Below are 13274 nucleotides of genomic sequence, written 5' to 3'. Positions count from 1 at the left end.
CATTGAACACATGTAAACAAAACGTCAATTATGTGCTCAAACTAACGCCGCTGACTTATGAAAACCACCATTCCACTTTGATACGAAACTACATAATTGTACAACATTTATACAACAAAAATCACAGAATTTGGATCAAGTAATGTGGAGAAATCTTATGCAAAGTGTCAACCCCTAACCCCTAACCCCATTGCCCAAATTTATGGTCGACTAATGTCGAATGTCAGAGTAATGACATTAAAAAAGGTACCTTAATGATACACTTTAATTTCTAAAAGGTACGAAGTATAAAAAGAAAAACACAATTTATCAGATGGATTACCCAAATAATTTGTTCGAGGGCACATCTATTCCCAGAACTATAATGGGTGTTAAATATTCCACAACCACTAGATGGCAGCATGACACAGCACATAAAGTACACCTACGTGTCGCTGCGACCTGAAGGATGGCGTAGTTGAATATCCACTTCTCCTGCACTTCGGGTCTAATAGTGGGTGAATTGTATGACCACCAGATGACGCCATTTCACTGCACCTCGGGCCTAATAGCTGCTGTAACTTCGTTTAAGTATTAAGCCTCGAGGAGCCGACGGTTACACTTGTTTTATGGGCGTTGTTAGCCACGCTGTGCAAGCCGGGTAGGCTACAGAAGAAGCCAATAGGCTACAGTCGCGTGTGTTTGTGGTGATTTATTCCATGTATTACCAAAATAATAATGTAACATTAAAAAAATAGCCTACATAGATAAAAAAAACTAAATAATTACACCAAAAAAGTAAAAAAGCTTTATCATTGATATATAAGCTTACTGAAAATCAAATATAGGCCTAGCCTACAATTGTGTTGCACAGACAATATGTCCTACAGATAATCACAACAGTAAGAACATAGGCTAACCTAAGTCATGACGACACGAGGGCTTAAGTCTCATGTTGGCCTATGACTACGTAGTCTAGGCTACCAAGCACGTCTGTGTCTGCGACAGTGAAATAGCTCCAATATTAATTGTGTCGCCAATAAATATATGCTAACATGAATCTCATCAGTCACCTATAGATAAGGGTTAGGCTATAACATATATAGGCTATAATGTAAAAATAGGGTCATATCATATAATGTTGACTTAAGATGGGGGAGAGAGCTGGACATATTACACTGAACTAACTGTTCATTGTTGAAAATCAATCAAAAGTTTGTAGTTGATCCGATGTCATTGGTCGCAAAGGACTGTTAATGGGTGTATCCACAATTGGGACCTTGTTACAAGTTGGTCTTTCAGCTGCTAATGCAATCAGTGGCCGTCAGAAAACATGTTAGACAACTGAGGAATGAGATGCCACACATAAAATGTACAGTCAAACAGAACCCACAAACATCAATGGGAATCAACCAAACACTGCAGGGAACCATGTTATTGTCAATCAGCACTCTGCCACGCTAAATCAGACCCTGCTTATGTTTGTGCAGAGCAGAACAGATATTTGTAGATATGGTGCAGGACTTGTTAAGAGAGATTGGCAGCTCAGTCTCCCTCATATTAGTCCCTACGGTGAACGATGTAATAGCATAGTGCTGCTGCTTCTGATGTGCAAGACAAGACAGGGTATATATTCATAATGTGACAGGCAGCATGTATTTATCATTATGTTACAACCTCTGCACAACTACTATTGATGTTAGAAGAACAAAACAATACATCTTCAAATGTTCATTGCTTATTACATGTGTTATAAAAACAAAATCCTTGTCTGCTTTGTGTGTTTTTGCATGCACCTGTCTACAGGGGTGTAAAGACATATTTGTTCACCATGCACTTAGGCTGTTCTGAGTCATTGTTTGTATGTTATAGTATTTGTTGATTTCCATTTATTTCCCATTGATATTGCGTTCACATTATTGTTTATTATTGCTATTCTCCTTATTAATGTAGTGTCACCAACATTTAAAATAATATCAACTGACATTGTTATTCATAGCCATATTTATTCTGCTCTTATAAGGTAATACAGTGCACATATTTATATTTCATTTATACTACTCTAAACCACCTTCTGAAAATCAACTGTATAGTACTGCACCATATTTCTTGACCTGTCTCACCACCTGCCTATACTGTAGGCTACTTACACCACCTTACTTACAAAACTTTGAAGAGCCAAAAACAAAGCTCAGCACACCTGTTCTGTGCATCAGCAAAGTTGGAGGGTTAATTTATGAACCATCACTTCTAGCTGAAACATCACTTCTAGTAGGCTACATGTGACGTGTAGGCTAGAATAGAAGTTATTGTCCACTACTGGGGAAATTCATCGGCAACACTTTATTTTAATGTGTCGCTGTTACAGTGTACCTACATGTACCTAATTAGGTACAGTGGTACAACCTGTGTAATAACATGTACCATCATTGTACTTGCATTATGTATTTGTGGGTACCTACATAGTATTACAATGCAATGTAACAACTATAGCCTGAGTGCTTTTACCAAACTTTGCCAATTTGCCTACATTTTCATCAGCTGACCTGAGACCTGCTGGATGGGGTAAATCTGGTCATGATAGATTTGATATACAAACCATTCTTAGCTCCAGTCAAGGCCTCATTGTCTTCAGTGTACATGTAACAGCTGTGCTGCTACAACCTTGTTACTCTTTTGATACAGTGGAATAAACCTATTAAGTGTACCAGTTAATTACTTACATGTACATATGACATGTATGTTGTGTCTTCGATGTCTTGGAACAGGTCTACTAATTCACATGTACTGTGTGGTGTAACAGCAGACACGTTTCAACACATCAATTACAGGATGCATGACATCATTGACAGGATGTATATAATATGTACATGTATATGTACAAGTACTTAACTGGTACACTTTATTTGAATGGGTTCATTCCACTGTATCAAAAGAGTAATAAATAACACAGTTGATACATGTACTACAGTATGTAGGGTAATGGCAGACATGTTCCAAGACACCAATGACACATGTAATGTGATATGTAATTGTAAGTGGGCAATTACACGGAAAATTGACTTTTTGTCACATCCATAACGCCAGTGAAATGCCTTGGCATTTGTATGATGTGAATGTTACTATTCATTTTTTGTGCATTTTTCTCATGTACATTCTTCAGCCAGAAATAGCAAATGCTCAAATTTCATGTAATCATTCACATCATACCATACAATCACATTTTATTGGCGTTATGGATGTTAGAAAAAACGTCATTTTCCATGGAATTGCCCAAGTACTTAGTACTTATGCCACTGTATCAAAGAGCAATAAGTGTGTACCAACACAGTTGATGTAGTGAATTAGTAGACCTGTTCCAAGACATCGAAGACACAACATACATGTCATATGTACATGTAAGTAATTAACTGGTACACTTAATAGGTTTATTCCACTGTATCAAAGAGTAACAAGGTTGTAGCAGCACAGCTGTTACAAGGAAGTTTATTGTCACATGCATATAGTTACTGGAAGTAAGAAATGCAGTGAAATTATGTCTGGTGTCAGCCTATTTGTGCATTAATGGGGGCACCAACAAGGAGCACAAAAGAGCCAAAAACAATGTGCACTGAAGACAATGAGGCCTTGACTGGAGCTAAGAATGGCTTGTATATCAAATCTATCATGACCAGATTTACCCCATCCAGCAGGTCTCAGGTCAGCTCTTTGCCTCTGATGAAAATGTAGGCCAATTGTCAAAGTTTTGTAAAAGCACTCAGTATTACAATGTAACAACTAAGCTTATATGTAGGTACCCACAAATACATAATGCAAGTACAATGATAGTACCTGATAGTATATGTTGTTACACAGGTTATACCACCGTACCTAATTAGGTAGGTACACTGTGACACATTAAAATAAAGTGTTACCTATATATATATATATATACTAACTTCAGTTCAGACCGACAACCTGTTCTGTATTGCTCTCTCTCTGTATATATATGTACATATATATACATACACACACATATATATACATACACACACACACACACATTACATACATACACATATAAATGTAGCATGACAAGTGTGTTTACATACAGCAAAAACTTCTGTATTGCCCTCTCTCTCTGTGTGTATGTGTGTGTGTGTGTATATATATATATATATATATATATATATATATATATATATATATATATATATATATATATATATGCACACACACACACACACATTACATTACATACATACACATAAATGTAGCGTGACAAGTGTGTGTTTACATGCAGCACTAACTTCAGTTCAGACCGACAACCTGTTCTGTATTGCTCTCTCTCTCTCAAATTCAAATTCAAAGTTGCTTTATTAGCATGACTGCATGGGAACAGTGTTGCCAAAGCTGTTACATACAACATAACAAACAACATAAGACCATAGGACAAAAAACAAAAACAGAAAATACTCTCTCTCTCTCTGTATATATGTATGTATATGTGTGTATATATGCACACACACACACATTACATACATACACATATAAATGTAGCGTGTGTGTTTACATGCAGCACTAACTTCAGTTCAGACCGACAACCTGTTCTGTATTGCTCTCTCTCTCTCTCTCTCTCTCTCTGTGTGTGTGTGTGTGTGTGTGTGTGTATATATATATATATATATATATATATATATATATATATGTGTGTGTGTTTGTGTGTGCGTGTTATATATACATACATACATACATACATACACACACACATACAGTATAACCATGCATACATATGTATTGTATGTAGTATTGCATTACTAGCCTATTCTAATTTGGTTTGTTCTATTGACATGGAATGAATGAACAGGCACACGTTACTATGGAGTAGGTCTACTTCACAATTCAGATTTTCAGATGATGCGTTGTGGCTGACAACGGCCTTAAAATCTCGAGTGTCTAGGTTTATTGTTGGTTCCTGGTTGCTGTAGTGCAATGATGTCATCTGCTGGCCGTGCCGCGCAATAGCGTCACAACATATGTAATTTGGACTGGACATAACGGTAAAAATCTTGTTTTTTCTTATTCTTACTCTAATATTCGTGTCATCCAGCAAACATATTGCTTAATTCTTTTGACATTTCGTTCCTTTATAAATTGTAATGTAATATAAAAGATACGTTTTTGAATGTCATTACTCTGACATGTGAGGGTGACCTGTTATACGTGACTCATGGACAAGGGGAAATGCCATTAACTCGGCGTCACGCAGCGGCAATTTTCTTAATATCGATATTTCTCCACATTACTTAATCCAAATTCTGTAATTTTTGCTGGATAAATGTTGTACAAAAATTTAGTTTCGTATCAAAGTGGAATGGTTTTTGTCATAAGTCAGCGGCGTTAGTTTGAGCACATAATTGACGTTTTGTTTACATGTGTTCAATGTAAGTCAATGGGCGCCGGTATTCGGCCAATGGCGGCGTCCAAAGAATCTTTTGCCGGATAGCATGACGGCGGTGCACTAGCGCATGTAGTATTATTCATTTCGGACCCCAAACAAACAGGATGTCCATTTCTCTGCATTTCATATAACACCATTTCAAACACTTCATACATTACCTTTCCACACATGAAATCTATCAGCATGCTAACAAACAATCAAACCTCAACTCAAGTAACCTAACGTTAATTTAATGTTAACAGTTCACTGCAAGCTTGCTGCTGCTTCGTAATTTAATTGACAAACTTAACATATTGTGACAGCAACAAATAAACGTCCCTTTCACATAATGATGATAACCAACATAGAGATTTGTGACTCACCAAGAAACTTCTGTGGAGGATGAAACGCTGCCATCGGTTCTTCACGTTAGAATTCTAGCTGATACTTTCGTTAGCCAAATGTATCGGTTCTTCACGTTAGCTCAGCTGATACTTCCGTGAGCCAAATGTATCGTTTCTTCACATTAGCCAGAGCCCGTCTACGGAGAGCCTTGCCACTCCATATTAAGTCCCATTGTACCGAATTTTGGATGCAGTTCCACCAGAGTTCCACTGGGGGCGATCGCCATGAGTGCAGAATGAATGGGAGTCAATGGAGCTAGACAGCTAAATTGGTCTCTTTCACCTGATTGTCGTTGACAAATCTCAGATTTGATTGTAGTTTGTATAACTTCAACATGGGTTATAGGTCAAAAGTTGAATGAACGAGTACTTATGTCCTTTTGATTTCTTACAGGTTGGGTCGTTGTTGCACATAACACGCTAGCATTGTGCTAATGAATGACGTCATTGACACATTTGAAAGGCTTTTTAGAGCAATTAAGTGACTTTAAAAAATATAATACAGTACTCAACCAAGTGTATTTTCTTTGCCTCTCCTTTCGAATGCAATACTCAAATTACTTGAAAAAAAATTATATCCCGAGAAAAGTGGATTTTGAGGGGTACAGCTCCATAGACCTCCATGCATTCTGCACTCGTGGACGAGCGCCCTCATGTGGAACCATAGAAGGAACTGCAACCAGTTCAGAAACCGGAAGTTTTCCGAGTGGCAGTTCTCCCCTTATTAGACATTCTCTGACATTAGCAGAGACATTTCTGGTTAGCCAAATGTATTGTTTCTTTTACAGTTCACTGTTTGCTTTAGCTTTCAAGCTTCATAGGTGCATTACTGCCACCAGTTGTTTGGGAATGGAATTGCATCTCTGATCGTCGTTCTCAACTAGCCTGGCTAGTGCCACCACTTCTCAATGAGACGTGGTCTGGGAACCAAATGTTCATTTTCTCGTATTTGAAAAAAATGCCCAGATCCGTTTATTGGGTGCCACGGATGTCTAACAAATGCGTCTGTACATAGCTCATCATCGTCTTGCTTTCCCACCTGTGATTGGTTCCCTATCTCAGGCGAAAATTTGCTCCATGGTCTCCAGGCTGCCTTAGCAGCGTGAATCAAATCACGCGCAAGGCAGCATGGGAACACCCAGGCTAGTTCTCAACAAAATTTGACACTTATTGATGATTGACGGTACAGGGGCCAGTCAGGGGCCAATGAGATATCAGATGGGGCCCGGGCCCCTGTGGCCCCGCCCCTAGAACCGCCACTGGGTGATTGTTTATTATAGCACAATTAGGCTGTGTTATAATTGCATTATTGTATTTCATTTTGCATTGTAGTTGTAAAGGTTGCCAAAATCACCTTTTTACATGGTTGTTTGTATGAAAATGTATTAGTATTTTCTCTGTTTAATATGCCATGTATGTACATTTGATGTCAGCTGACTGTTGGACGCGCGTTTTGGGTAGGAGTGACTTTTATTGCACTTTGTTTAAATGGAGGCGCGAGGAGAGCGCTCGCCCCGGAGAGTTACCTGTGTGAAGCCGGCTGTATGGAGTAACGCGCGTTAGAGGCCTTGCATGCTGAACATACCGTGATTCTTCCTCTGTATCTGCGATCGCTGTGGATTATCGTTTTTTTCCCGAAATCATTGGATTACAGCAAGCAAAGGATCCTTTTTCCTAACGTGTGTGTTTTGGTGAGATTGCGTTTCGCAACCGTATGGCGAACGACTTCTCAACAGACTGTAAGCGCAAGAACTTTTTCCTATTCCGGGGATCACGTTTGTGTTTTGGACTGTTTGAATCATCTGCTTGATGTCGGGACATTGGGAAACTTTGTTGTTAATTATGTGTCTGGCCTTCAGTTGCGCACCGAGTGGCCGCTAGTTCGTGCATTACAATACAAAGTGAATCAATCTCATATGTTGGGTTTCTTTCTGTAATATACACTCTTATTAAGAGGAAGGCAAGGCCTTTTGCCAGTTTAAGTTAAACGGCCTTCATCTGCATTGAACCAGCACGATTTCCTGCTATTGGATCCGCCCCTAACCTTATTTAGTGGCAATCAGTTATTATGACCGCCGCGCAGCGAAGCGGCGGTCATATAGGTTTAGTCAGATTTTTTTTTTTTTTTTTTTTTTTTTTTTTCTTTTTGTCCAAATTTCCGTCAATGATTCCCGGGACACTGAAAGACCGGGTAGACAAAACTTGGTGGGCATGTAACCCCATATGGATAGCATGGAACCATCGTTTTCGTTTTGATCTGTAGCCCCATCGCTGGACTGCACCCCCCGAAGGAGGGTAGGGCAGACACAGTTTTCTGTGAATATCTCGAGAACCGTAAGGTTTAGGAGGACCATTATTTTTTTGTATGTTGATCTCAAGGGGCCATGTCAACGCATTCCATAACCACTCATTTCATGTATAGCGCCACCTAGTTAAACACAAAAAAGTAAAAATGAGGTGGTGTAATTGAAGGTATCTGTGACCTAACATAGTCAAAACTGCACGAAATTGGAAGTGTAGGATCATTATGACACCCTCTGTATGCACGCCAAGTTTTGTGGAATTCCGTTCATGGGGGGGCCACACAATAAATTAATTTATGTTACTATACACCAACTGGCCTGTAGGTGGCCGGAGACAGTTTTCTGTGAATATCTCGAGAACCGTAGGGCCTAGGAGGTCCACCTTTTTTTTTTGTATGTTGGTCTTAAGGGGGCATGTCAACCCATCCCATTACCACTTATTTCATGTATAGCGCCACCTAGTTAAAAAAATTAAAAAAGCATAAAATTAGGTGTTTTCATCTCAATATCTCTGGCTGACAAGGTCAAAACTGCACAAAATTAAAAGTGTAGGATCATTATGACACCCTCTGAATGCATGCCAAGTTTTGTGTACTTTCGTTCATGGGGGGGGCCTTACAATAAAATAATTTATGTGTACATTTAGTGACGTACACCAACAAGGATTCCCGGGACACTGAAAGACCGGGGTACACAAAACTTGGTGAGCATGTACCCCCATATGGATAGCATGGAACCGTCATTTTTCGTTTTCATCTGCAGCCCCCGCTGGACTGGACCCCCCGAAAGGAGGGTAGGGCAGACACAGTTCTCTGTGAATCTTTTATGGTATGTTGGTCTCAAGGGCCCACATAAACCTGGCTCATAATCACTCATTTGTGATTTGCCCCCCCCCCGGTAAAAAATGAAAATCAGTAGGATTAAAAGAAAGCCAAAATAAATATTCATCATCATCATCATGGCTGCATTTTCAGTATTGGCGAGAAGTAGTCGTTTGTCCACTAGATGGCGCATCGTTGCAGTGAGACGTAATTTTGTTGGAAGTTAAAAGGGGTTGGAAAAAACAATGGACGCTTCATACAAGGACTGTAATTTACATGGCGAACATCTAATAAGGATAGGACGATGTTCACATGAAGTGTAATTCCCATTTCTTCTTGAAGCCGAAATAAATCTGAGGATGTTTATCGGACATGCTTGGTTTTACTGCAGGCGTTAATCTTGTAATATCAATAAGGACCTAGGTAATGTTACCGTTAAGCGTTGGTTGAGTGATGGAGGCATTTGATTTATTGCATTTGTAGAAAACTATAAATGCGGTTATACCAAGCAAATGTATAGCAGCACTGTTTGTATCTTTCGACTGTCATTTATTGCACGTGCTACAAAATCATTCTGTGCAATGGAAGATTTACCAACGTTACACCGGTCTGATGCAGTTTTGCCTATACATGCGTGAGACTGAGACGCCTGTTTATTTTGTTTTAAGTGCGTGCAGGGTGTGAGAGGGGAATCGATGTGCTTTGATTACAGCTTGGTAGTTGTAGTCTGTGAAATTAAAAAAAAAACGCGTGTGTGTGTGAAGTATCCAAACAATGACACCTTCATTTCATTATGGCTGTTTTAGCAAAACACCTTAAGCTACTGTGTAGTAGGTCCCATTTAGAAGTGGCTACTTCATTTGCGCTTTCCTTGACTCATGGAGCTGCGTGAATGTTATTACAACTTTTCGCCACGATATGACAGTTTAAGTCCGCTTGATACTGTAAGGCGTAAGCCATTGGTTCCAAAGGAGATTTTATTTGTGTCGCCAGCATAGCCTATTGACAATTTATGTTGTCAATAGGCCTACCTTATAATCCTACCTGTAGCTTAGGGAAGCTAACAACTTTCTATTAGGATCTAGTTTGTTAGTTACCGTTTTGTCATAACTCCCTGATGCATTTTTGCATTTAGAATAGCCAGAGCGTGTATATCTCAATCGGAAAATTAAACAATATCGGTGCCTATGGACTAGGCTGGGTGAACCCAGCCTGATCTGCCCGCTATTTATTTTTGATTTCTTAAAAGATTGAGCTTGGTCTGATGAAAGCCAGACTAGCCATGGACCTCAGTTAAACAATGCAAGGGAACATGAATCAGCCTATATTTGCACTAACAATAACGGACAAAAGCTCTTCAACTTTGGCCCGTTAAAATGTGTATGAACAGTCTAGCGGCGCATTTCATCAAGGCCCATTTGGACATGTCAGTTATTTGCACCACTGGTTAGATGTAAAACAGCACTTCGTTTCAGACTAGGCTACTGTTACTTAATTTGTGCATTAACAATAACGTTTCAGACTACTGTTACTTAATTTGTGCATTGACAATAAAGTATTACATGAACTAAAGATGACTAAAATCTTATGTAGAAGAAGAAGCATTCACAAAAATCCATCCATCCAAAATGACCTTTATTTTTTGATAGCTGTTGAATCTGGTATGGAACTGACAGAGATGTTTTTGTTTATAAATACATAAAAATAAATAAATAAATAACATTATGCTGATACCTTTTGCTTTTCCCAAATACAATGTAGCCTACAGGTGTAAGTGACCTTTCATCAATCCAGTTGCAATGGATGAACTGTGATGAACTGCCCTACTTGTGATTGTTTAGAGATTTTAAAGGTTTTATAACAATTCTACATCTTCTTTGGCTATTCTACAATCTATTCACCTTTTCAGCACCAGTAGGGTACTTTCTGTGCAGCCGCACACACACACTCAGGCATGCCAAACAAGCATACACAAAAGTTTCAAGAGTGGGGGATGGAGTAAAATATGGAGACAAATTGAAGTGTGATTTATTTTCGCGGAACGGATGTACAGGACTGAGCGGCGGTCATATTTTGTACCGCTATGCGGTACATCTAGTTTTGAATAAGGGCGATTTGTTACATAGTTAAGTATGTTTATGCATTGCATTGCCTAGAGTAACCAAAAGAGCGCGCCCTGAGCTATGACGTGGTCAGTTCACGTGTGAATAGAAAGTGAAACTGTGTGATTTGTATCTTGGTCAGTATTCAGTAAAGTAATAACACTTTTTCTACCGTCGTTCAACAGTAAACACGTAGAGACTCCTTTCCGTCTTAGAGTGGTTAAGTGGATTAATACATTGAGAAATACTTACCGATAACAAGGAGGGAACTTTCGCCAATACACATGGTTTATCCTCAGCCAGTTACAAGTCATCCATGCATCTCTACTGTGTATCGTCGGACTAATGGGATGTCGGACCAATGGGCTTCTTTTTTTCCGGACTATGGTATGTCGGATTTATGGTATCTATGGTTATGGTTATGGTTTTAGAAGACGCCTTTGTCCAAAGCGACACATAAATACAAAACAACATAATAATATTTAAAATTGAACAGGGAACAGATTAAAATGTAGGTCAAATATAGTAAGGAGAATAGTTGTAGTACACAATAATATCAATTGAAGCAATAGCCTAATAAAAAGCAATGTAAAAAAGGGGAAAGGCAATAATAAAACAATGTCAATTCAATCAATAATATAAAAACAATGATATGCTAAGACTACATTAAGGAGAATATCAATAATAAACAATAATGTCAAATTAATTAACAGCCCAATTAAAATAAAACATTATATAAACCATAACACATAAGCGCTTAAACAACTAAGTATATGTTGAATAGGAATGTCTTTAGACCCCTCTTAAACGACCCAAAACTACCACAGGAACGGAGAGCACTGGGCAGTTCATTCCACCAACATGGAACCACTGAAGAAAAGAGTCTGGAATTAGACCCAGTTTTCATGACTGGTCGACACAACATACGCTCACCAGAAGACCGCAGTGGGCGGTTGGGGATGTAAGGCTTGATTATTGAATTAAAATAACTAGGAGCAGATCTAGTTAGTGTCCTATAGGCCAAAGTGAGAGATTTAAATTTAATTCTGGCTACTATAGGGAGCCAATGGAGAGTAACTAGGAGAGGAGTTACATGTGTCCTCTTTGGCTGATTGAAGACCAGGCGTGCTCCAGCATTTTGAATCAGCTGTAATGATCTTGTTACACAAGCGGGTAAGCCAGCTAATAGTGAATTACAATAGTCCAGCTTAGAGATGACCATGGTCTGAACAAGAAGTTGTGTGGAATCTTGTGTCAGATAAGGTCTGATCTTCCTAATGTTGTAAAGCATAAACCGACATGATTTTGCAATAGAAGCTATATGCTCAGAGAAGTTAAGTCGGTCATCAATTACAACGCCCAAGTTTCGTGCCGATCTAGTTGGGGTCAGTGAAGTTGAGTCAAGCTGGATGTTAATCTGTTGGGGAATAGCTGTTTTAGCTGGAAACACCAAAAACTCTGTTTTTGAGAGATTAAGCTGAAGGTGCCGATCTTTCATCCAGGCTGAAATATCCTTAAGGCATGCAGAAATCCGGTGGGAAACACTAGAGTCATCAGGTGGGAAAGACAGGTAAAGTTGAGTGTCGTCTGCATAACAGTGATAGGCAGTTCATTCCACCAACATGGAACCACATGGTATCTCTCCTCAATGGGTAATTTTCGGACTAATGGGATGTCGGACCAATGGTCTGTCCCCGACAAAAGACTTGATTTGCAAATGGTCGAGGCGTGTCTTCACCAGGCACAATCATCAGTTAATGCAAATATGAGGCAGACAGACTGATGAAGTTAATCACATTCGTTTACAGTAGGCCTATTTTCTTACAAATAATTTTTACTACAAAGGCATCAACTTCAGGAGGAGCCCTGCAGACGGCAAGTGCTACATCATCTTCAAGAGCAGCGAGGGGCAGCTGCGCGCGTGCAGGAACCAGTGCAAGCACCAAGGAGGCGTCTTCATCAAGGACATCGAGGACATGGACGGCAGGTCGGTCGGTGGTCAGCAGTGAATAAACAAACAACAAACAGAAAATAAACAATAAACAATGGGCGTGGGGGGGGTTTTTTCAACGCTTTTTTTCACAGACAAAAATCATAACCTGACAAAACCAGGATGACAATGAAACCAAAATTAAATGTGAGCAGGAGCCATGACATCATGGCATTTAAAACTTCTAAACCAATTTTAAAAGGCTTTCTGGGGGGTATTCCAAGTAGAGTAAGTGCGCTTTCAGAGTAAGCGCACC

General features: G+C 39.3%; 1 protein-coding gene across 4 annotated transcripts in view; it reads left to right on the top strand.

The window, feature by feature from the left end:
• cmah (cytidine monophospho-N-acetylneuraminic acid hydroxylase) overlaps positions 1-13274 on the top strand; it is a 96250-nt gene that overhangs the window by 14242 nt on the left and 68734 nt on the right. For 2 of the 4 annotated variants that reach the window (XM_048267670.1, XM_048267667.1), the window contains one exon: positions 12874-13015. In XM_048267670.1, coding sequence (XP_048123627.1) covers positions 13005-13015 — 11 coding nt within the window. In that variant the 5' untranslated portion in view covers positions 12874-13004. Of the gene's footprint in view, positions 1-4742; positions 5019-11212; positions 11416-12873; positions 13016-13274 lie in introns of those variants that run through there. The other 2 variants (XM_048267669.1, XM_048267666.1) reach the window with 2 other exon arrangements.

The sequence above is a fragment of the Alosa alosa genome, chromosome 17, assembly GCF_017589495.1.
Source record: "Alosa alosa isolate M-15738 ecotype Scorff River chromosome 17, AALO_Geno_1.1, whole genome shotgun sequence".
Lineage (NCBI taxonomy): Eukaryota > Metazoa > Chordata > Actinopteri > Clupeiformes > Clupeidae > Alosa > Alosa alosa.
Note: the sequence above shows the minus strand (reverse complement) of the source record. Positions and strands in the feature narration are given on the sequence as shown.